The sequence below is a fragment of the Arachis ipaensis genome, chromosome B6 (assembly GCF_059453495.1).
Source record: "Arachis ipaensis isolate K30076 ecotype BB chromosome B6, ASM5945349v1, whole genome shotgun sequence".
Classification (NCBI taxonomy): Eukaryota; Viridiplantae; Streptophyta; class Magnoliopsida; order Fabales; family Fabaceae; genus Arachis; species Arachis ipaensis.
Window position 1 is genome coordinate 8168421 of NC_142441.1, and position 24451 is coordinate 8192871.

The 24451-nt window shown below is 35.4% G+C and overlaps 2 protein-coding genes and 2 non-coding genes across 5 annotated transcripts; 2 read left to right on the forward strand and 2 right to left on the reverse strand.

Annotated features, from left to right (window-relative positions):
• Positions 1–287: 287 nt before the first annotated feature.
• On the forward strand, positions 288–10583 carry LOC107645611 (cysteine-tryptophan domain-containing zinc finger protein 3). 2 transcript variants are annotated; one of them, XM_088491574.1, is made up of 14 exons: positions 288–1072; positions 1865–1937; positions 2035–2165; positions 2319–2720; positions 2828–4158; positions 4495–4898; positions 5016–6859; positions 6942–7102; positions 7264–7424; positions 7834–7994; positions 8159–8928; positions 9013–9126; positions 9516–9570; positions 10121–10583. In XM_088491574.1, the coding sequence occupies exons 1-11, from the start codon at positions 893–895 to the stop codon at positions 8351–8353; spliced, it is 5043 nt and encodes a 1680-aa protein (XP_088347700.1). In that variant the 5' UTR covers positions 288–892; the 3' UTR covers positions 8354–8928; positions 9013–9126; positions 9516–9570; positions 10121–10583. The 2 variants fall into 2 exon arrangements, with proteins under 2 accessions (XP_088347700.1, XP_020959515.1); XM_021103856.2 differs by having other exon boundaries at positions 9013–9570.
• Positions 10584–12287: 1704 nt separating this feature from the next.
• LD (Homeodomain-like superfamily protein) lies at positions 12288–20832 on the forward strand. Its single transcript, XM_016349680.3, has 13 exons — positions 12288–12685; positions 12967–12994; positions 13183–13313; positions 13443–13786; positions 13886–13979; positions 14068–14161; positions 14704–14833; positions 14914–14965; positions 15043–15086; positions 15244–15332; positions 15858–16298; positions 18469–19019; positions 19561–20832. Exons 1-13 carry the CDS (start codon positions 12512–12514, stop codon positions 20503–20505), a joined length of 3117 nt encoding a protein of 1038 aa, XP_016205166.1. The 5' UTR covers positions 12288–12511; the 3' UTR covers positions 20506–20832.
• Positions 20833–22001: 1169 nt separating this feature from the next.
• Positions 22002–22079, reverse strand: LOC148554534 (small nucleolar RNA Z155). The gene has a single exon (XR_015888431.1). It is a non-coding gene; the product is annotated as a small nucleolar RNA Z155 (small nucleolar RNA).
• Positions 22080–22190: 111 nt separating this feature from the next.
• On the reverse strand, positions 22191–22287 carry LOC148554535 (small nucleolar RNA R41). The gene has a single exon (XR_015888425.1). It is a non-coding gene; the product is annotated as a small nucleolar RNA R41 (small nucleolar RNA).
• Positions 22288–24451: the final 2164 nt, after the last annotated feature.

Sequence of the window (24451 nt, forward strand, 5' to 3'; positions counted from 1 at the left end):
GTATCGTATTGTATTTTATATATTATCAATAAACATATGATATGTATCTTTATATTTATGTTTTTTTTGTGTGTATTTATAGCTGTATCTATCTGTGTACTTATCTAGTATCAGAGACTCTATCCTAACACTGCTGTAACAAACTAACAATGTTAGTGTAATTGAGCTGAAAAAAACAGGGAAGCACGCGGAGGGACGCGCCTTATCAGAGCGTGCGGGTTGTGAGTAAATATGGTATTGGTAGAGATGGGGAACATATAAAACGAGGAGCCAACAAAGACCTAACCAAAGTGGGTAGAATGGTTTTCTTTCTCTTTCTCTTTTATCAACTTGTTTTCTTCTCTCTCTCTTACCTCTTACCGTAGTATTTAATTTAAATTATACAAATCTAATCCCATTTGATTAACTAGATTATTCATTTCACGTAAATAAATAAAAAATTAAAATTAAGACAGAGAGAGAAAAAAAACGCGGCTGCTGTATTCACCAAAAACAGAGACACGGTGAGAGAGAGAGAGAGAGAGAGAGAGAGAGGGACAAACTCTGTGTTGATCGATCTCAACTCCACAATAACGAGATTCAATTCAAAGTTTCTCAGAATTCAAACACAAAACTTATTTTTTAATTATTATTATTTTTAATTTTCATTTTTGTGTTTCCCTGTTCTAATTCTCGGAGGTTGTCGCTTTAATTCTCGTTCCGAGCTATTTTTGAGCTTGTGATTTCTACGCGAGCTTGCGAGATCGTGTAGAATTTTCATTCTTCAGCTTCTGGCTGACTGTTTTGGTGGAAGTTTTTGAGGTGGAAGAGAAGGTTGGGATTTTAATGGAAGGTTCTCAATGCAGAGGTTTAAGTTTGGGGGTTTGATTTTGGTGTATTTTGGTTTACTTGGATGATTTCTGCTGGAGGTAGGGATGCGAGAAAGGGGTTAGGTTTAGGGTTAGAGCTTGGATTAGGAGCTGGGAGGAGAGAGATGGTGGAGTCTGAGCTTGAAGAAGGTGAAGCATGCTCATATCAGAACCATGAAGATTATGACGCCACCGTTGATCCCGATGTTGCTCTCTCTTACATTGTAAGGCTTATGAAGATTGCTCTACTTCGTTATCTTTCTGATTCGGAAGCTTTGAATTGTTGATGTTTACTTGTTTTAGCCTGCGAGATCCAAAACCTGAAATTTGGTTGGTATGGTTTATGTACTTTTTGTGATTTGCTGTGCTGAATTGTGTTTTTGTTAGTGTGAGTTGAATGGATTTGGTGTTTTTTACATTAAGGATGTTAAAGAAGGTTTTGGATTGTTGAAGAAATATCTGGTCAACCCTTTTGATCAGATGTTGATGGGAATGCAGTTTGAACTAGCTTGGTTGTGTAAAAGATTTCTCAATCTCTCCTTCCCTCCGTCTCTGTTTCTCTGGTTTTTCATGGTTTACCTTTTCTGAAGTAGAAAGTTTTCCATTATTGATGTGCTTTTTGCTTCAGTTAAAATGCTAAAAATTCAGAGTTTTGGAATTTCCTTTCCCTTTACATAAACTTAAATACAATTTCCACTGTGCACATATAAATATTGGAGTTATTATGTGTGTAGTCCGCTTATTAATTATGAGATAGCATGAAATGCATACATTATATCAGGTCCATAAAGTGATATAACTTATGATGGAAATTCTGTTCCTTAATTTGTAAACTAGCCGACTGTAAGATGGCTAGCTGACACATCCAAATGTATTGGCATATGTTTCTATATTATTAACATGCCTACATTACATGTATTCAACTTCATTAATATGATTTGAGGCCTTCTTCAATTTTTAATCATCTATTCTTGTTATTTTCCTTGATGATTTACTTTTGGATTTCATTTGATAAGGATGAAAAAATCCAAGATGTTCTGGGACACTTTCAGAAAGATTTTGAAGGCGGGGTGTCTGCAGAAAATTTGGGTCAGTTTTAACTTGTTATATATATATAGTGTATAGGCCTACATAATGAAGGGTTTTTCTCCCACTTATAATATTTAGTAACATACGATCATTCCAGGAGCAAAATTTGGTGGTTATGGATCATTTTTGCCAACCCATCACCGTTCACCAGTTTGGTCTCATCCAAGGACTCCACAAAAAGTTCACAGTCAAAATACACCCAGATCTCCTAATATTGTGCAACTTGAGGTACATTCATTATACTAATATGGGACAAGCATGTCCGTTTTTTTTTTAAGTATAACTTTGTATGTAAATCGATGATTATATGCGAGGTTTATGGCTTGCGTTTTGATATTTTTTCATTCTTGATTTACTTCACATTAATACTTTACTATACAGAGTGGGCAAGGGGATTCTGTACAATTTTCAACTGGAGCTCAGTCCTCAAGATTTGGGCCAGGTTCTGCTACCTCCTCAAGGGTGCCTGCAGTTAAGGCACCCTCTGTAGACGATGTAACCAATCAAGAAAAGTGCATATCAATCATTGGTGCTGAGGCACTCACTTCTAAGTGTGACTCCCTAAACATGAATGCAACTAGCATAGCAGACCAGAAGGTACTGAAGGTTCGAATAAAAATGGGGCCTGGAAATTTGACAACACGTAAAAATGCTGCGATATACAGTGGACTCGGTCTTGATATGTCACCAACATCGTCATTGGATGACAGTCCCTCAGAAAGCGAAGGAATTTCGCGTGGTCCTCAAGATGCTCCTTTTGAATCTCCTACAAGTATCCTTCAGGTGAATTATCTTCTTACAATTTGATTCTCCCTTGTATTCTTTACATTGGGCTTGATGAGGTTTAGAAGGTTTATTTAATTCAACTTTATAATGTTCTATTGGAATAGGTTATGACAGTTCTCCCTATGTTGTTGTCACCTCTTCCTAATGATCTCATTGAATTAACCGAAAATGAAGTACATACTCGAGATGGTATTCGTCGTACTTTTCTTATGGATGGACCAGAAGGTTCTGGCATGCTGCTACATGAGTCTTACATGGCAAAAGGTGACAGAAAATTGTCAGGTGGGAAAAAGGTGAAGTCTTTGGAGGGTCATGAGTTCTCAGTGGAAGTCAAGGGTAGCAATAAGAAGAATACTCGGAATGATCTTGGAGCTCTTTCAACAAAGGAACAAGGTAGAAATGCATTGAACATGGAGGAGTTAGTTTCACAAACCTTGAAGCTACCACTTTTATCCCGTGATGATTTGGTAAAGGATGTTGATGGACCATGTAATTCATTGAACGAAACCAAAAAAGGTATAATGAGGGAGAAAACCGCTTCGGATCTGGCAGAAAAGGAATGGGTGGAGCCAACATTGGATGGAGTGAATGGTTTTGCTGAGAGGGCAAAGGGAGGTGCAGGGAGAAAATTTGTGGGAGGGAAGGTTTCTGAGGATAACTCATCATTTTATGCACCAAAGGACATTCCTCTTGGCGATAAAATTTGTGACTCAGGAATAACTGAATCTAATATCTCCAAAGTTACGACAGCATCAAGCACTGAATTTACAGAACCTCCTAAGAAGGCTTATCAAAGAAACAGTCTGCGTGAACAAGACAGTATAACATTACCTGTTGTGAAAGAACATCCATTCCCTGTGGGAAAGAAGAAGTCAAAGGGAAGTAATAGCACTGTGGCTATAGAGAAGGAGAAAGAAAACTTGAAGACTGGATCCCCATTGGTTACTAAAATGAAAAAGAGTTCTGAAGATAGTTCGGCATCAAAAAGTGAAACTGAAGATGTCAGAGTACAGAAGGGTCTTTTAAAGCCTAGAGATACTTATAAAGATTTCTTTGGGGAATTGGAAGAAGAGGACAGAATGGATTCAATGGAAACCCATAAGGAGGCTAAACTGAAGGACTCTGAGGTGGCTCAGAGGAGCATGTCTACAATCAATTGTGGAGCAAAGGAGAGATCAGCTGATAAGAAAGTTGATAAACCATTAACAGCTGAAGTATACCCCAAAATTGCCACAAATATCTGGTACACCGGAAATGGACATGGTACTGATGCTGAGAATGAGAATGTGAAAGGAGTTTCTGTCATGATGGCTCCTGTTGATACAGAAGATCATTGGGTACTATGTGACAGGTGTCACAAATGGCGTCTTCTTCCTGTTGGCACAAATCCTGATAGCCTACCTGAAAAGTGGCTCTGTAGTATGCTTGATTGGCTGTAAGTTCTAATGAGTGGTAAACTGTTTTAAATATATCTGTGCAGACTTGAAATATCTAGTGCCAATAAGCTTGTAGATCAATTTGAACTTACCCCACTCTTTTAAGATTGGGGTGTGATGATTGATGTTGAAAGGTTGTTCCTGCACCAGGCCACCTATCCTCCTCCCCTATCCAAGTGCTTGTACTTCCAATTTGACCATAAAAACAATATCTATTTTACTTGGTAACACATGATGTGAACTACTTATATTGATTTCATTGAATAACACATTAAAGTCAGTACATAAATCATAAATGTTTCCACTTCGAATTAATTATGTGCATAATTGTGCAGGCCTGACATGAATCGCTGTAGTTTTACTGAGGATGAAACCACAAAAGCTGTGATTGCATTATACCAAGTGCCTCCTCCTGATGGTAAAAGCAACCTGCAAAATGTCTCTGGGAGTGTTATGGTCGGAGGTACTGTGGCAACTGTTCAGCATCCTGATCAGCACCAGCCAAATAACGATCTTAATGGCATGCCTGTGGGAAAGAAAAAAGTTGTGAAGGATTCATCAAATTATGAAAATAAAGATGGCTTTTCTCAATTGTCATCTTCTATAAAGAAAAATTTGCCATCATCAGTGAGAAGTAGGAGCTTAAATGAAGTGCACAAATCTCCTGTTGTCAGTGAGGCTGATGTTCCAGGGGAGAAACACAAAAATAAGCAGAAGTTGGAGAACAATTCTGATGGAGGTAATTTGAACCACTCTGTCATTGTGCTTTTTAACTTGGTATTAAAATAAATACTGATGGTCAAAGACCTGTTGAATTTCTAGAACGTTATCATCATTTGTCAAAATGTGTTGACAGGTGATACAAAGAATATGAAAGCGAAAAGCCGGAGGGATCCTGATCAAGATTGTTCTAGGCCAACCAAGAAAGTTAAGACTGACAAGATACGTTCTACTGATGAAGAATGGATTGCTGGACAGAGTGGGACTACTAGGAAGGTGGGCCATGGCTCTAATAGCAGCTTTCCAACTACTTCAGTTGGTAAAGATCGATCTAAACAGAAAGACCGCTCTTCTTCGAGGGACTCCAAATCCGAAAAAGACAGGCTGCAAATTTCTGCTGAGAACACAAAAGATAGGGGACATGGATTCTTGGACGAAGCATCTCTGGATTTAGGGAACTGTGATGCTGTTGACAGTGTTAAAAAGAGGAAACTGAAGGAGTATCAGGATGCTCAAACATGTAGCACAGGGAATCCCCACCTTCAGGGGAGCAGATTTTCTGCACAGGAGTTCAGTGATTCAAGGAAGGAAAAGAAGACAAGAAATTCAAAATCTGAAGGAAGAGAATCAAGTAGCAGTAAAGGTAGTGTTCGAACTGACAAAAGAGTTGGTCATATGAAAAACCATAAATTCAGGCAAAATCCTGGGAGTTCACATGTGAGCTTGGATGTAATGGACAGTTTAAAAAGGGACGTGGGATCAGTGCAGGCTTCTGTAGCCACCACTTCCAGTTCTTCTAAGGTTTCTGGCTCACATAAAACCAAAGCCAGCTTGCAGGAAGTGAAAGGCTCACCTGTGGAATCAGTTTCTTCATCGCCTATGAGAGTTTTATATACAGATAAATTTCCAACCAGGGAAGTTGCGGGAAAAGATGAGTCTCATGATACTGCCGTTGTGGATAGTCCAAGAAGATTCTCAGATGCTGAAGAGGGTGGAAGTGATCGATCTGGAGCAGCTAGGAAGGACAAATCTTTCACAATGGTCCATAAGTCTGATTTTCAGAATAAGGGTGTTAATCATACATCAGTTGCTAAACCTAAAGCTCAAATAACTGGTCATCATACCAATAGTGGTGTGGGCACTGTTTCTCAAGATGGTACTTATCCTATTAAAGAGCAGATCAAGAATCAATGTGAAGACAGGACTGATACATATTGTGCTAATGTGTCTAGAATCCTGAAGAACAATGCTGAATCAGATGTGAAGGGCAACAAGGAGAGCTGTAAGTCAGAAAATCCTGCAGAAACTGTCAAGAATACTAGTACTCCTATTCAGCCACTAGACAAGTCTCCTTTATCCGAGGCAAAACAAAATGATGGCAAAGTTAAGTTGCAAGAGAGGTCTGGGTTCAAGCCTGATCAAAGTGAGAATATACATGCTGGCAAGAAAGATCTTTCAGGGAAAAGTGAGAGTAGCAAAAAAGAGAGTCATTTCAATAAGGGGCTCGACTTTCAAGAAGTTGGTACAGATGCTGTAAACAAAAAGGAGGCACTAAATACTCCAAGTCAGAATCAGTTGCCAGACTGTCATGCTGAAACATCTTCAAAGAGGCCTCTTTCAGAAAGAACAGATAAAGAAGTAATTGGAAAAGGGAAGTCTTTGTCATTGTTGCCCTCTGGAGGAGCTCAAGTTGATCCATCAAGTAATTGCCCACGACCAGTTGTTGGTTTCCTTAAAGGAAATGGAGATGTGAAAGTTGAGCCTTCCAAAGTTGATGATGCGTCTAAGTTGCAGAAAAAGCAAATAAAAAAATCTGATAATCAAAATGGAACTCAGCAAATTGGTTCAAGAAATCCTGTACCTAATGGACACAGATCTAAGGAGCTTGATGCCCCTAGTCCAATTAGAAGGGATACTCATGCTGCTACCAATGCTTTGAAAGAAGCTAAAGATCTTAAGCATTTGGCTGATCGTCTTAAGGTGTTTTATATATTCCCTTCTATGGTTTTATTCTTTTGGTCTTCTTGCTGCTTATCTTCAAATTTTTGGGTTTATCATACAGAATGCTGGATCCACACTGGAGGGCACTAGTCTCTACTTCCAGGCAGCCCTCAAGTTTCTTCTTGGAGCCTCTCTGTTAGAATCTGGCAACAATGACCATGCTAAACACAGTGATGTAATCCAATCACTTCAAATATATAGCAGCACAGCAAAATTATGCGAGTAAGAAAATATCTTCATCATCATGCTTTAGTTTGTTTTGAAGATTATTTTATCTCTTATTTTAATTACTGGTATTACCATTCTCTTTATTATTTATACTTAAATTGGTTGAGGTGGAAAACATGTCTCAAAATGTCACTAATGTATTTTGCATTAAATAGGTTTTGTGCCCATGAATATGAGAAATCAAAAGATATGGCTTCAGCTGCTTTGGCCTACAAGTGCATGGAGGTGGCATACATGAGGGTTATATATTCTTCACACAGTAGTGCAAGCAGAGATCGACATGAGCTCCAGACAGCTCTACAAATGGTTCCTTTAGGTAATGAATTATGCAACTCACTTGCAGGTGCAATAATGCTTCCATGCTGAAGTTGTCACATTCCATTGTAATTTTATTTGACATCCTGCAAATCACATCTCTACAAAGTTAAGATTCAGCATATATATGTTGAATATTCCCCCTTTCATATATCTATATATAAGAAGACCATGTCGGAAGAATTCCATAGGGCATAGTCATGAATATAGATGTCTTTGCCTGTAGTGTGTTATTGAATGTATCAGCATAGAGAAGGAAAGTAAATGACATTTTGAGGAAGTTCCAAAAGAGAAAATAACGGAAAGTATATGGCTAATTTGATGTCAAGTAGCCTAAAACGTATTTTCCCGCTGATCATGTGGATAGACTGATGTCTCTCCTTTGTTTTGAACTTTGTTTCATTTGTCAGGTGAGTCTCCTTCATCATCTGCCTCTGATGTTGACAATGTTAACAACACTACAGCAGCTGATAAGGTTGCCTTATCCAAGAGTGTAAATTCGCCCCAAGTTGCTGGGAACCATGTTATTGCTGCACGAAATCGTCCAAATTTTGTGCGGCTGCTCAACTTTGTAAGTCTATGTTATTCCTAAGGAATGTTTGTAAAGAAAGCTGTTGAAAGCATACATTGGCACAGCTACAGTGCTCGCTTACATACATTGTTGTTTCTTTTATTCCCTGGGTTGGGTTATATGTCCGGATTGATATTGAAATAAACGACATGTATCAATTGCAGGCTCAGGATGTTAATTTTGCCATGGAAGCCTCTAGGAAATCATGGAATGCTTTTGCAGCTGCTAATTCTAGTCCAGGCATGGACAAGAAAGCAGGAGGTATCTGCTCTATTAAGAAGGCTCTTGATTTTAGCTTTCAAGATGTGGAGGGTTTGCTACGTTTGGTACGGATTGCCGTGGAAGCCAACAATCGTTGAGGGTCAAGTTAATTATGAAATTGTGGGCCATGACAACTGCGTTTCTTGATCATGTTTAGAACCTTCACTGTGCAGAGATCATCTAAAACCCAATTATGATGGGGAAAGGCTATGTTGAATCTCAAAGCATTCCTGCCAACTCGTGAAGCTAGTGTTGTATATAGATCTGTTGCCATACACAGTGAAAGGGAAGTGTCAATTTACCGCCAGGGGAATTTAGCTGCTTTTTGTCGTGTTCAAGAATGGAAGCTTTGGTAAACCCTGAGATACTGTGGTGGCTTTGGGATTCAGAAGTCAGGTGCTGTAAAGCCGATCTTTAGATGCTTTGATGTGTCAAATGATGCTACATATAGGCAGACGTGGCAATTTGAAATTAGTTGCCTTCGTTTGTTCTGTTCTCATTCTGGAGGAATTCTTATTTCTTCAATATGTAAATATGTAAAGTTGTAAGTGCTGGAGAGAGATTTATGGGTTCTTCAATTAACTGTGATTATCCTTCTACTGTTGGGAACTGCACTTTATCCTCTTTGTCCAGTCTCTCTACAGGAATTAAAGTCAAACAGAGTCTGACTAAAGTGAGCCCTTCTCTTTTATTAATACATGAACATGTTCGTGTATGTGACCATAATTTTTCTGATTAGATTTTAACTTATTTGCAGGTTATCTTGTACAAATTTGGGATTAGTCATAGAACTATATTGTTTACTCTTCTTGTTGATATAGAACAAGCAGAAAATAGAAAAGGTGCGATGTACAGCAAGAATTTTCAGCAGGTGATGTGTTCTCAATGGTTTCCATGAGAGAACCAGAACCAGGAGGGTCCAGTAATGTGCAAGAGCCCAAGAGAGTAAGGAAGCTGTTAGAGTAGACTCGAGACTACCATCATGTACTCATAACAATCACCTACAACACACCTTATCCCATATGGTAGTCTGGAGTCCACCCTGGCAGCTTCCTTACTCTCTTGGGCTCCTACACGTTACTGGACCCTCCTGTTTCTGGTTCTCTCATGGGCTCTTTTGGCTGTGTTCGCATCAGTTTGTCAACTTATACAAGTGCTTCTGATCATGTGAAATTATTTTGTTGTAAGTAAGTGGATGTCAAGGCTCTCTGACTCTTGATTGCATTTCATCTCTCCTTTCTTCACTTGAATAAATATTAGAGGATCAAGTTAGGCATTGTGCAAGCTGGTTGCTGCCTTTTGCAGATTGTGACAGGTATGTTGTCATCTTGATCAGTGGCATTGCATCATATTACTGTTAAGCTTGCACTATTATTTGTGTTGTGCTTGGGGAACTATTATATAGGTAGCAATGCTATTTTTTTTATTATAAAGTTCAATTTCAGTCATTTCTATAGCCCAATATAGAAGATTATAAATGGATTTTACCATAGGAAATCATCAATGTGTATTATAATCCTAATTACTAGATTTATTCGGATAACAATATTATCCAAGTTACTTTACTTATTTTTTGAGATATAAAATGTTAACCTGTAAGAAAACAAGAGTAGGAATACAACCCTTAGCATCTTTTTGTGTTTGCCGTCTCTGTCCATGCATGTTTTAACTTACCTGTTTTAAAAATGCTTTGGTATGATTTATACCGTTGCAACAATTCTACAAGTTTTACCTTTGAGGATCATCTTATTCTCCATACTTATATTCATTATTCATTTATTTATTTTGTTTTCCTGTCTTAGTGGATGGTTATGTTAGTATGTTATGTGAGTATTGTAATTTGAGAGCAACATCTATGGTTGCAGGTTAAGCAACTGATGCAAACTTCAGATGAAGCTACAATTTAGTTGGCCAACTCTGTAACTGTCTACCTTAGTGCAGAATTTCCCTCCCTTGTAATCTACACAGAATAAATGATAGTAGCAACTAGCAAGTGTAGGGCACTTGCACTCCCTTCCCTCCCTCCTCTGTTGGAAGGGCCTGGGACAGTTTTGGCCTTTTGGGCATTCAATATTGAATTTTGACACTACCAGATTGCCTGCTCTGATTTTTAATGTACAGAGCTAGCTATAATAATATTCTTTGCCCGTTTGGTTCGCCTTGTCTGATCAAAATGAGAAGAGAGTCAAATATTGGGGAGTATAAGATATCTACAACTTCCCCATAATTATTGTATATTCTAGTGAGCAGATAGTCTGACAAAATATTGTCTTAATTTGTATTTAGTTTATTCTTAATGCTGGAAATAAAGTTTAATTTTACTTTCAACTCGTTATGTGCTTTAAAATTGTTCTAAGGGCTGTACTCAATACATATCCATACCATACATAGAATACATAGATCTTATTGTAACATATATTAAAATGAAAAAAAAAAAAAAAAAAAAAGAAAGAGGAGCCCCACAAACATGGTTTTTACTCTGCATAAGAGTATCTTTCTTGTTCAGCTGTTCTAAACTCGAAATCATGTAGTCAGTGTTTGTGTTTGATGATTAGATTATGTTTTAGGATTTTGTTAACAAACATCCTTGTTAAAGGATATTTCTATAAAAATTTTAAAGTTTTTTTTTTCCGTTAAATATGCAACACATATATTGAAAATTTTAAATGTTTAATTTTTCAAAACAAACTTATTATATTAATATTCTTAAACAACTCTTTAAAGACACTTGTTAGCTAATCCTTATGTTGTAATATTATCCCTTATTGAATTATTTTAATATTATTAATAAGAGAGAATTAATACAACACATCAAAATAGAATTAAAGGTAGAACTAATGTAAAGTATAGAATTAAAGTGTATTTCAATAATTAAAGATAAAATTATACGAATTAAATAAGAAGAATATTTTAAAATTACTTACAAATATTCAAAAAAAAAACTCTATTCTTATTCTTGTATATAAAGACATCTTAATTTGTTAGAATTACTCATATATATATAAGTAAAAAATTATAATACCTTTACTAATATTTTATGAATTTAATTTTGATACACTATCAGTGTAAAGTAGTTTTACATGTACATCCAATTACATAACGGCACATGAGCAAAAATAACTACTGTTCACATTAACTGTCTAAATGATCATAAAAAAATGAATATGATTGTAAAACTTACCGCATCAAAATTAAACTCATCTTTACTAATAATTTATTATAAACGAGTAATCTTTAATTTTATACAATAAACTTAAAAGAATAATAATGTTACTTTTATTTTTTTATAGTGTCATTTTACACATAATATTTTTACATTATATATCTATATAAAATTAAAAAACAAAAATGATGTTTTTAAAATAAAAATTACAATATTCATTCCCAAATTAAAATGCAATCTCAGATTACTTTTCAATTAATACATAGAGGCATAAAATTAACTTTGTAATACAAAAGGCTTAAAAGTATAGTTTGTTTGGAGATAATTCTCAATTTAGTACTTAAATTTGTATACAAGTCTTAATTTAGTCTCAAAAATTTTAATTATCTTTATTTAATTCTTAAAATCAAAATTGCATAATTGTACAGGTTTTAGTATGTTAGACTAACATAATAAAATTAAATTATAACTAATATTATTCTAAATTTTATTATTTAACTTGATTTAATTTAATTTATAAAAAGATTTAAATATGTAGTATTATTCGATAATTTTTAACATACAAATATTATAGATAAGAATAATGTTATACATTTAGATTTTTTATAAACTAACTCCAATCAGATTAAATAATAAAATTTAGAATAATATTAATCATAACTGAATTTTATTATATTAAACCAATTTAATTAGATTTAATTAAAAATAACTTAAATATATAATACTGTTTAAAATAATCCCAAAAACTAATATAAATTATTATGTTTATAAAATTTAAAAATTAAATAGAAATAATTAAAACTTTTGAAATTAAATGGAGAGTGCAAGTTCAGATACGAGTATTAATTCGTTTTAACTTTTAATTAATCGACGTCAAAATTAGCTACATGAAATTCAGCAGTATCCGAACATGGCCTAATTCTCTCTCATCGGACGCAGTCCTCTATCTCACTTTCTCTCTCTAGGATTCGGTTGAAACCCAAACCCTAACTTCGGCTCCCCAGCGGCAACCACAGGGGAGAAGCTCTGGGATTCAATCTTGTTGAATGTGTGTAGCTACACATTCACGGCGAAGGAAGCTCAATCTTCGACGATGGACTTCCCGAACGACGATTTCCTTGAGCTGCCGATTGGGAACTCCGCCGAGTCGTTGCAGAGGTTCTTGGCTTCGCAGAGAGACCTCTTCCACAGCCAGATCGATCAGTTTCAGGAAATCGTCGTCACGCAATGCAAACTCACCGGCGTCAATCCTCTCTCTCAAGAAATGGTGTGCTTTCTATGCTTCTGTTAACTATTTATCTGTTCCTTTATCGCTTTTCATTAATAATTTTATTGTAATTATTTGTGGATAAATTATGGCAGTGCAATGATATTAGCTGTTGATCAGCTAAGAGCTAAAACCTCTTAGTGCATTGTGATCGTGTTTCAATGTTTCTGCCTCTGAAATTCAATGCTCTTTAGTTAGATATATACTTCAGCTATAAATTTGATCTTGTGCTTTCCTAATATGATATTTTGACCTTTTTTTCTTCGTCGTGTTTTGTGCAGGCAGCTGGTGCTCTTTCAATAAAGATCGGTAAGTTTCTTGCATTCTCATAGTTGGATTTTAAGTTATATCTTTCCCATGTAGCTTGGTTATTGTTTCTTTCTCATACATGTTTGAGTTAATTCGAGTTAACCTTCAGCTAATCTTAGTGATTGTTTCAAACCTTTCCCCTGCCTGCTTGTTTCATGTCTAATGTTTCAAGCTAAATCCATTTTCAGGTAAAAGACCAAGGGATTTATTAAATCCGAAGGCCGTTAATTACATGCAATCTGTTTTTTCTATTAAGGATGCAATTAGCAAGAAAGAATCTCGAGAGATTAGTGCTTTATTTGGTGTCACAGTAACACAGGTGTTCATAGCACCTCCTGTTTCATATAATTGCTCTTTGTTTCTTTCTAATTTATTTTTATTTTTTATTACATATTCCATCATTCCTGCTGTGTATTAATTTTTACAAGTTTTTGCACTTTGGTTTTAGGTGCGTGACTTTTTCAATGGTCAACGGTCTAGAGTGAGGAGATTTGTTCTGTCGTCAAGGGAGAAAGCATTAAAATCTAATTCTTGTGAAGAACCTCATGATGAGCTAATAAACTCTGATCCTATGAGACCAATAAATCCAGCTCCCTTAAATTCTATCATGCCCAGCAATGCTGAAGGCGCATCTTGTTCAACGCAGGATGCAGCTTTGTCTGACCTAGATGACTTAGATAAGAAATTTGTTGATAATATTTTTAGTCTAATGGAGAAGGAGGAGTCATTTTCTGGGCAGGAGAAACTGATGGAGTGGATATTGACAATACAGAACTTTTCAGTGTTGTTGTGGTACATTACTAACTTTTCTAAAATGGTTTAGTAATGTTGGATTTTAATTATTTACATTTTCTTATATAGTGTCTGACTTTCTGTGCTGTATGCTTTTAGGTTTCTGACCAGAGGAGGTGTGATGATTTTAGCAACTTGGTTGAGTGTAGCAGCTGTTGAAGAGCAAACAAGTGTCCTCCTTCTTATCTTGAAGGTAAATTTGGATCCTGCGGTTAAGTGTTTGCTTTGTTTCAATTCACACATAACTAAATAATATCACTCTTTGGTTAACTGGTTTTCAGGTTCTTTGTCATTTGCCTTTACACAAAGCCCTTCCTACACACATATCAGCTATATTGCCGTGTGTTAATAGATTGCGGTTCTACAGGACATCAGGTGTACTTTTTGCTCTTCCTGTCTGAGTGCCCATCCGGCATTATGATTTTCCCTCAATGCTCTCACCTTTCTGAATGCCTTAGTTTGGCCTTATATTATCTGTAGATTGCATCTGAATGTGGTGGTTTGATAGCTTATTATGTAGTAGAACGATTTGGTACTGATAACTGCCTTACATATCTTGTTATAGACCTTCTAAATATTTTGCTCTAGTACATATAGTTGTTAATGGTGTTATTGATATTGAAGGCGGGGGATGAGTTGACAATTAAATCTAATTTTTCCCTTAAGGTAGCTCCCATCTCTTTCTTGACAACCAGTTAATTAAGAGATAAGATATGTTAGGTTTAGTATTTGAGCTACAGAATTCATTTTAAGGTTGATTAATATGAAAGTTAATAATATAAATGATCTCACACTTAGTGCCCGTAAATAACTTTAAATATAAATTTTGGAGGACTGCAGCTTTTTGTTTTCTTAGCCAATAGTTGTATTCACTTGATAAAGTTTGTGAATTATAATCTCACTGATTTGAGGATCAGATATATCAAACAGGGCAAGGGTTTTGTTATCGAAGTGGAGCAAATTATTAGCAAGGGACCAAGCAATGAAGAAACCCAATGGCTTTAAACTTTCTAATGATGGTCAAAAAGATAAAATGTTCTCTGAGAGGCAAGATTGCGTATTTTTTTCTTTTTCCATGCAGAATTTGTTGAACCTCCTTTCTCAACTGTATATTCTCATCCGTGCAGTATTGGTCAAATTATGGGCTCTGAATCATGGGATTCAAATATGAATGTCCATGTAAGTGTTTTCTCAGAGACGCATTTTGTCTGACTTTGGCTTTTCATTTTTTCTTAATAATTCATTCTTGTTTTCAGGAAGACATTCTTGCTCTCTCTAATGATCATTCAGATAATTTCAGGTGTGTATAGGTTGTAGCTGCTTGCTTTATTGCATTCAGTTATTTTTATTCCCATGAGTATTTGTGCCAATAATCCTGAGTCGAGTGTATGATTCTTTGGCCATATCTGTTTAATTAACATCACTTAGTACTCACCTTTGTTTCCCTATTTGTTCAGGAAACTGGAATCTTCCCAAGCTGTGAAATTGTTGCCATCCAGCTCAGATGATTCTAATAAGAAGCTTGCTCTTGGTGTATCTTCATCTCGTATCCATGGATCTTTATGTTTTCTTTTGGGTTGACTTATTCTTGTGACTTCTGTTTTTCCCTTTTGGATTGGGCAGAATGCTGACAGATTTCCATCCATAACCACAAGTGTTTTAGATCACACAAGAAATATAAGAATGAGGGGGGGAGGGCTTGAATGATGCCGTGAGTGATGATGGGTGGCTCATAAATTAAATTTGGTTAAACCTTCAGTGTGTGCCTTTTGATTTTCTTGAGTATGAATTTGTAACCCTAAAAGATTAGTAACATTAACTATGTCCTCAAATGATAATTTTTGGTCATCAAATGTCATTTTGAACTTGCAAAATATAAGTTTTTGACTATTTTTTATGACATAACATTATTATTAGAGGACAAACTGCCATACTTTTCAAAGATAAAATTAATGATTTAAAATCTCCGTATTCCAATGGAAGTTTAACAAAACTGCCAGTTGGTAATGCTTGTTGTTGGGTCATTCAAAATACAGACTTCTTCACTTTTCATATCCTTAACCCCTAACAGAATCAAATGGCCCTAGAGAGCGCAGAAAAGTGCAACTGGTGGAACAGCCAGGCCAAAAATCAGTGACCAGAAGCCCACAGGCGACAAGAGTAGCCCCTATAAATCAAGGTCGTCCTATGTCTGCTGATGATATACAGAAAGCGAAAATGCGTGCTTTATTCATGCAGAGTAAGTATGCAAAAAATGGGTCTTCCAAGGAAAATAAAAATGTGAAGATCGATGGTTTGCATAAGCATCAGACGAATCAGGCCAGTATTGCAGCTTGCTCTGCTAAAGTTCCTGTTCCACCCAGAATTGAAGATGATAAAAGGACCTCATTGCTTCCCTCTAGTAAGGCCACTAATAGGCTGGAAACATCTTATTCTAAACCTAGAATGGATGCAAATGAACCAGTGTGGGAGAAGTGCAAGCGGGTGCAAATCCCATGGAAGACACCAGCAGGTACATTTGCAACTTTTTTATTGGTTCCCTCAATTATATGCCTATAATATTTGGATAGAAAAATTGCTTAAACACTTGGACAGCTTGGGGGAAAAGAAAATATGGAACACAGTGGGAACAGACCACATTTCGGGGTTTCCTAATACTGAGTTTAAAAGAGGTTTGTCTTAGCTGAATCTCAGCTCATGTTCTTGGAGGGAGATTCAGATGTTTTTTCTAGGCTAACTCTTTACTGAACCTTCCCCTTTTCCTCCGCTTCCAGCCTTATATAAGTACACCAAGAATTATGGTCTAACCTCATTCTCTGTAACTAATATTGGTGTTTTGGGCAGTTGTATAAAGTATATACTCAAACAATTCTACTATGTTTTCAAGAGATTAACAAAGATTGCTTTTACAGATCTGTCTCTTGGATTTGAGGTTCGATTACTAACTCAGATTCTTATGAGGATTTCAGGATCCTTAATGATTGCCCAAACATCGGCCACTGGTTCAAATTAAACATTTTACCACACCTCTTCTGCACACTTGTGCTAAAGTGGTGACTGTCCTAAATCTGTAACGAAGATTGAGCATGATTTCTCGTTTGCTGATAATTGAATATTAAGAGTTATACTAAATTATAAATGCCAAAAAGGCCATCGCAGTGACAAAGGACCAGTTTAACAAATTTGCAATAGCCTTATGATCATTCTTCCAATACTCTTAACGCAATAACATTAATATCAAAAGTTGAAGTAAAAGAATATCATATGCATAAGAATTATATGTGCTCTATTCCTTTGCACCTTTGCCATGGCCACGTGGAAATCAAATTACATTTATATGAATTTGGTTTGGACTGCGATACAGTATTAATGCTATTATAACTTTTTTGCTGTATTGGGAAAATCAATGGGGAATTGCCATGCTTCACTTGAATGCTTCACCTGATTCTGATCTCTGTTGTATAGTAGTGACAGAAATAGTTGGATGTTCCTCAGCCGAACAAAAGATTTCTACAATTCTGAATTTCACAAAATATAACTCGGTTTTAACTGTCCAACATCCCTCCCCCTCTCAAAAAATTCACCATAGACCATAGTTATGCTTGAGAACACCACTTTAAAAAGTTAATTTTATTATTATATCCGCCCTCATGCATTCTATTTATCGATTTGATATTGATGAGTTAAATCAATCTGAAGCATTGGTTGTAGAATCCTTGAGCAAATAATTGGCCCCGTGGTATTTTGCGTCCCACTTGAAAACCTTACATTTTGGAAGTGGCGATTTTATTCTGTAATTTGTAATCATAATCACATATTTGGGTAGAGCATTGTTATTTATCAATGGTGTCAAGGAGTTTGTGATTTTAATCATAGCATCTTCTTTACATATTATTCTACAGAGCAGCCTAGGTTATGGAGTATGAATTGTGCAAGTTGTTACTGATATTTTTGCAAGGTTTTGAACTCTGGGTATGTTGTAAAATAAATATTCCCTGCCATAATTAAATGAAACGCAGTGCTAATGTAGTTTGAGACGTGATTGGCATATATGAGCTTATTTTTGTTGGCTGTAATATTTAAGGACTGTAAAATTTAAATACCAACTGCTTGTCAATCGGATGATGTCTATGATGCACTCTGGTGTATGGCTACACCTTTCGAAATGGCAACTTAGATAATAGTAGTGTATTTATAACCTAATATCCAATTCTGGATAACACATGAAGGAGTGCGGTGGTTTCATTTGAGTTTCTACTACTAAGTTAATTGTGAAAGTTCTGAATCTTGCATTTCATGAATGTAATCGTCAAATAAGATGGAAATCAGTTATTGACAATTGAATCTTTACCACCATTTTCTTTACAAGAATGTAGCCTTTGGTATTGGAATTTTCCTGTCTCTCATTTTTCGTTATTGTATGTAGATGCGGTGCTCATCATTCAATTGCAGCCCCAAAAGTTTAATTGGATGCTTCTTTAGAATCTACTCTACCATTAAATTTTGTGAAATAATCCTGGAGAAGTGGAATTGTCATAATCATTTTGTTTTTGCTGCCTGTTGTGTGGTTCATGTTTAACTTGTTTAACTCATTTAACCAATTGCTTTCTTCAACTATTCAGTCACATTTTCCTTGGTTTTCAAATCTTTCCTCTTTTTTTGGTCCGTTTCCCTTTTTGCAGAAGTGAAACTCAGAGATACATGGAGTGTTGGTGCTGGTGAAAATAGCAAAGAGGTTGATGTCCAGAAAAACAGAAACCGCAGGGAGAAGGAAACTATTTATCAGACTGTCCAAGAGATACCATCTAATCCCAAAGAGCCATGGGACCTCGAGATGGACTATGATGACACTTTGACACTGGAAATTCCCATTGAACAGCTGCCGGATGTTGATGGTGCAGAACTAGCATTTGCCCCTGATGAGGTTGCAACTCATGCTGTTCAAGGGGTAGCCACACCGTCTTCAACCAGTAATGTAGCTGATACTGCTCAACCTGACTTGGAACTGCTAGCAGTGTTACTTAAAAATCCAGACTTAGTATTTGCCTTAACTTCGGGACAAGGTGGTAGCATCCCAAGTGAGGAAACCGTGAAGGTACTTGACATGATCAAGAGAGGTGATATGAACTTGGGTACACATGATACAAATAATGGAAATGGCATTAGTGCAAAGCCCACAGAGATGGTGGAAGTTTCACTCCCCTCACCAACTCCTTCAAGTGATCCAAGAACGGTGCGTGACTTTGAGTTCATACTACAACTATTTGTCAAAGATGTTATCATGTTTGATATCTTCCATTGCAGTTCCATGCACACTCCACTTAGCCATCCCAGCTCGAAATGGGTTTTTCAATCGTGGCCCAAATTGAAGTTCCTAATTGAGTTATTTCTATTTCCTAGTTCTTCCCCATTTCCCCGAGGGAGTTATGGTCAAGTTGTTATGTTCCACGGTGTGCTTCGATGAATGTAAAAAGTGCCATACTAGCAAATAATAAATATAACCAATAGGTTTAGTCTCAGAATTTCGTATTGATAGGGTTCCCGTGGAATAGTTCTGCTTATATTTTTGGCCTTCGGGCTGTGATGTTCATAGGGAGGTGCTGAAAAAAAAAAAACTTTAACTGACCAAGAATGCATGAACGGCCGTTCACTATTTTATTGCAATTTCAACATGCAAACAATAGTTAAATCATTAATATAGTCATAAATGTCTAGTAAAATGAAAATTGGTTTTTCTGTATTACTGACGGCTTCCAATTTTAACAACTTTTCAGAGTGGATGGAGCACAATGCCACCAAAGAATCCTTTTTCACGGCAAAGCTTAGCACCAGCTAGAAGCTATCCTGCAGTGGCAACTACCAACTTAATATCTCAGGTTCCAGCAATCGGCACTACAGTAATAAGGCAGCAGCCAACAATGGCGCTTCCATCTTCAAATCCCTTCACTAGCACAGTAGTTTCTTCATATTCACTGCCTCAGGCAACTATTGTACCTGAGACAGAGATGCAACCACCCCTCTCTCTTTCCTCTCTGCATGTACAACAAACACCACTCTCAGATATAGGTTTAACCATGAAGAACAAAACAAGTACAAATCCGTCTTCAGTTAACTTACCCGGCGCACATTCACCTTTAGCGATGCGGGTCAACGGCACCAGTAATGTAAAACCAGTACCTAATATGAGTGTTGAAGACGGTTTGTCTAATTCATTTCCGCAATCCTTCAGGTTGGCCTCAACAACCCCTTCACTTTCAGCCACACAACAACAACAAAGACATGCACACTTGGCCTCTCAGCAAGCCCATTTCCCTGAGCCTTCATACCGCAACAGTGTACATTCCTATCCACCACCACAAATTGAAAAACCAGGTCAAGTTTCAGATTCTTGGAGAGTTAGGCAAGATGTGCCATCATCCAGTTACCATTCCAATAGAAATCAAAACTACTATGACAATGCATATGTTGGGGGTTCCATGCAGGCTGGTCCTTCTTGGGATAGAAACAATCATGCAACAAGGGAACAATATGAAACATGGAGCCCAGATAATAGTCCAACTAGAAATCCTAGGTATGTTCCTGGTAGGAGTTACCCAGAGTCCAGAGTGAATCAGCATGGAAGAAACCATAGGCCTGATTGGTCAAGGCAGCGTGGTTCTTCTGGACATTGGGACCCTGCTAGGCAGGGAAACAGAAAGTGGCATGACGAGAGACGATGATTACTCTGTTCACAAATGATATAGTTCGAAGGATTTTTACTCTATTTTTTACGTCACTCATTAATATTCCCGATGTACAGTAGAATTTGATTGTGTCATCCTGATGAAAAGGATTTTCCTTAGAGAGAGAGAGAGAGAGAGAGAGAGAGGCTCCCTAAAATCCTAAAACTGGCTTCGGTTGGAAGTGGATGTAGTGTAGGATAAGCGTAATGTTCAAGACTTCAAGTACTCGCGGATGTCAAGATTTTTTTTTCTACTTGTATGTCAATTTTTAATGATCTCAATCCGAATTCTGAATTTTCAAAAAAGAAAAAAGGAAAAAAGAAAGAATGGTTGTGTTTTTGGTTTTTCGCTTCCTCTCCCATGCCTTTTAAGGGCATTTCAGAATTTAGATTACATGTCAAAATAAAATTCCATTAAGAATTTTCTAGTTTTACATAATATGAAGTACGAGAAATATATCGAGCGGAACAAGGTAATAAAACTCATTTACTCAAACCTTGATTGGGTAAAAGAAAATTAAAAAGAAAAAAAAAATCATTGTGATGTCACTCTTGGGAGCTCCTGCCTTGGTCTACGAATTACGAAGCGCTTCATTTAAGAAGATCAATAATATTGTGTACTCGTGGCAAGGTGATGCACTGAAGACAAAGTACATCTATCAAGTAATAGTTAACAACTTAACATTGATCGAAGAGTTAGTTTTATGGTCAATAACAGCTCAGTAATAGTCTTGTGGCTTCTCTCCATTCATGTTTTTTCTATAATCAAGTGTTTTTATATACAAGGTTTAGCTAACATGGTTCTTAGAAAATAAGTTAAAATTATTATTAGTAAAAAATTTTAAATATTTTGTTTTAATAGATGCACAACAATTTTATTGGAATCAAGCTTTGCACAATTTTTTTATAATAAATTGATTGGTAATTTTAATATATACCCAAGAACCCATGATAACTAAACCTTTATATATAAACTGAGCCATATTAATCAGATCCTTTCTTCTTATTAACCCACTTTTTTAAGCAATAGGATCCGATAATCCAATGAGTTTCCCCCAATAAACCTTGACAATCTTTTTGTCTGAACATCAAGTGATGTATGCGTCTTATATTCATAGTTCTTTTTTTCTCTGTGCACCAGAAGTTAGTTTTGATAAATTCAAATGGCTTCCTACCATTCGATTTTGGTATCATTCTAAACATTTCATTCTCATCCAATCATTTCCTTCAGATGTTTGGAAGCCATATTGTTTGTTCTTATAAAACTGTAGCATGGGAGAGAATAGATTCCTGTGAATGACTGACTCCTCAACATTGATTCTTTTAAATTCCGCACTTTGTTTAAATTTAAAAAAAAAAAAAGACAAAAAGTTAGAGCAAGAAAATCAATTTCCAGTATGAATGACAATGTCAATGCTTCACAAAAGTAAAAAATTAAAAAAAAGCCAAGAAATTTTGAAGAAAAAGAAATGGTTTTCTTGAAGTAGGCATAGCCATTGATCAGATAATTGTAGTCTGATTGTTTATAGTCCACACTCGTAAATTCGGAAACAAGATATCATCACATCAATGGCTATCTCAATTTCAAAATCTGAACAAGTTAAAAATGAAAAGAAAACCAAAAACTGCTGCAACAATTCAAGAAACAAAAAGCAGACATAACAACCATAAATCTGAAGTGGTAAAAAGGCTCAGAAGGATCCATTGGTAATTTCTAATCACAAGGGACGATTTTCCATTCCCTCATAAAATAGGTAGTTTTCAACATCATCGCCTTCACGAAAACTTTAAAAAAATATTAAAAAAAAAAAAACGAACGGCACAGAAAAATTGATTGAACAAGAAGAAGCCATTTAAAAGTTTGAAGACACAAACTCATTGACGAACACGAGGGAAGTTGCGAGAAGTAGCTAGCACAGTCGAATGAAGAGAATTGGATATTCAATTCTGCCGTATAAATAGAAGCCATGTAACATTTTAATTAGGGTTAGGGTTTTGTATATAAAGACGGAACTACCCTTCCGCTCTCGTGCAGATGGCCCGTTAAGATACAGATCTGGGCTTTACTTTCAGAGTTCAGAACATGATTTGGGCCTAGCTTCAGCAACTTCACAATTCGTATGCTTTATAAACAAAATGAAAAAAAATTACTTGATATCTTTATTTGTGTTCGTATAAAAAACTATAATTTTCACTATTATTGTTGTTCAATTTTATAATATTATAGTGTTAAACTCCTGTGATGCACAGCCTTACATTTTATTTTGACATGGTAAATTAAAAATAATATTTTATAATTATAAATTTTTTAAATTTAATATAACATTATGATCGTCATTATAAGATAATCGTATTGAATATATTATTTTATTTTTATTCAAAATAAAATACAAATAAAATAGTTTGAAGTCTATAATATTCTTAAATTATAAGAAAAGAGATCTGAAAAAATAAGAACATATATAACTGTAATAGTAGCATATCAATTTTATATTAAACTTTATATCATAAGACTAATGAAAATTTGTCGACAACCTAGTATTTTATTAACCTCGTTAGAAAAGCAATTGGCATATGATGTTGTGCTTTATATTACATATTTTATTTCAAGTCTGAAATTATAGTTAATAGATTAGCTATATCTATGACAAATATTTGTACAAAAGTGTAAATCATAACATGTTATTAAATGAAAATACTACTTTTCTTACCTAAATATTATTAACTTCTTTAAACACGATATTTGTTGTTGATGACTTTGGATTGTTGTCTTCATCTAAAATTAGAACGTTTAAGCCATTGCGACTCTTAACTCTTGACAAAGTAATGTAAAGTTGTCAATGGATGAACACTAATTTTGTCAAGTAAAGTCCTACATAATGATCTACCACATAGTAAAATACCTTAGTTTTTTACTATTTTTCTCTTCATATATAGTATTCCGTCAGCCAATAATGTCAAAGTTGCATTCCAAATACGATTTGATTTGCTAACACTATTAGATATCAATAGTATCACAAGCAATTTTTTCAATTGATGACCATACCTCGTTAATAGCTGCAACGAATTTTTTATCGTCACATAGTAGTTCCATAAAATAGAAAGCATCTTGAAAGTTAGGATATGTAATTCCATTAACTGTCCTAATAGACTCATATGTTGTGCAACATTTTTGAATAGTTAACGAAATTCTCATACAGTAGGTATCACATGTAACCAGTGAAACATAGTTTAACCTCCTGGTAGAATAATATCTCTTGCGTGAATAGCATTTTTTTTATTCTCTATCATAAACAAATTGATTTGAAAACTCAGCATACATTAAAGTTTGACTTACTCCAAATTTTTTTTTTTGCCTCCATCTATGCTAAGAACATCGTACCTTTCTCTTTTTCTTAATCCATGATTTTTTTAAGATTGTCATCATCTTTAAAGATGATATTTTGCTTTCCAAGCAAATAAAAGGTTAATCTCATAACTAAAGGTGATCTCTGATGAATATCATAATCTATAAGTAACACAAAAAAATCAAAGAACAAATAAAAATAGTAAATAATAAACACATATCAATAATGCAAATTCAACATTAATTAAAAGATGGCAAAAAATTCACATCTTTATCGAAGCAAATCATCTCAATTGAACATGGCAATAGAAAATTCTTGTAGCTTGGTAGTATTGAACTGTCCATAATCTTATCACTCATTTATGTACAAATTTTTCACTGTAGAATTAATCTCAATAACTTTGTGAATACCTACTGCCATTGAAAAAAGGTAGAGAAATTTTTAATAAGACAAATATGTAAAGAAAGTAATTGATTATACTAAACATTTGAGACACAAGGTGGCAATGAAAAATTTTCGTAACTCGGTAATGTCCATAACCTTATCACTCGTATACATACACATAAATTATTAATTGTAGGATTGATCTTAGCAATT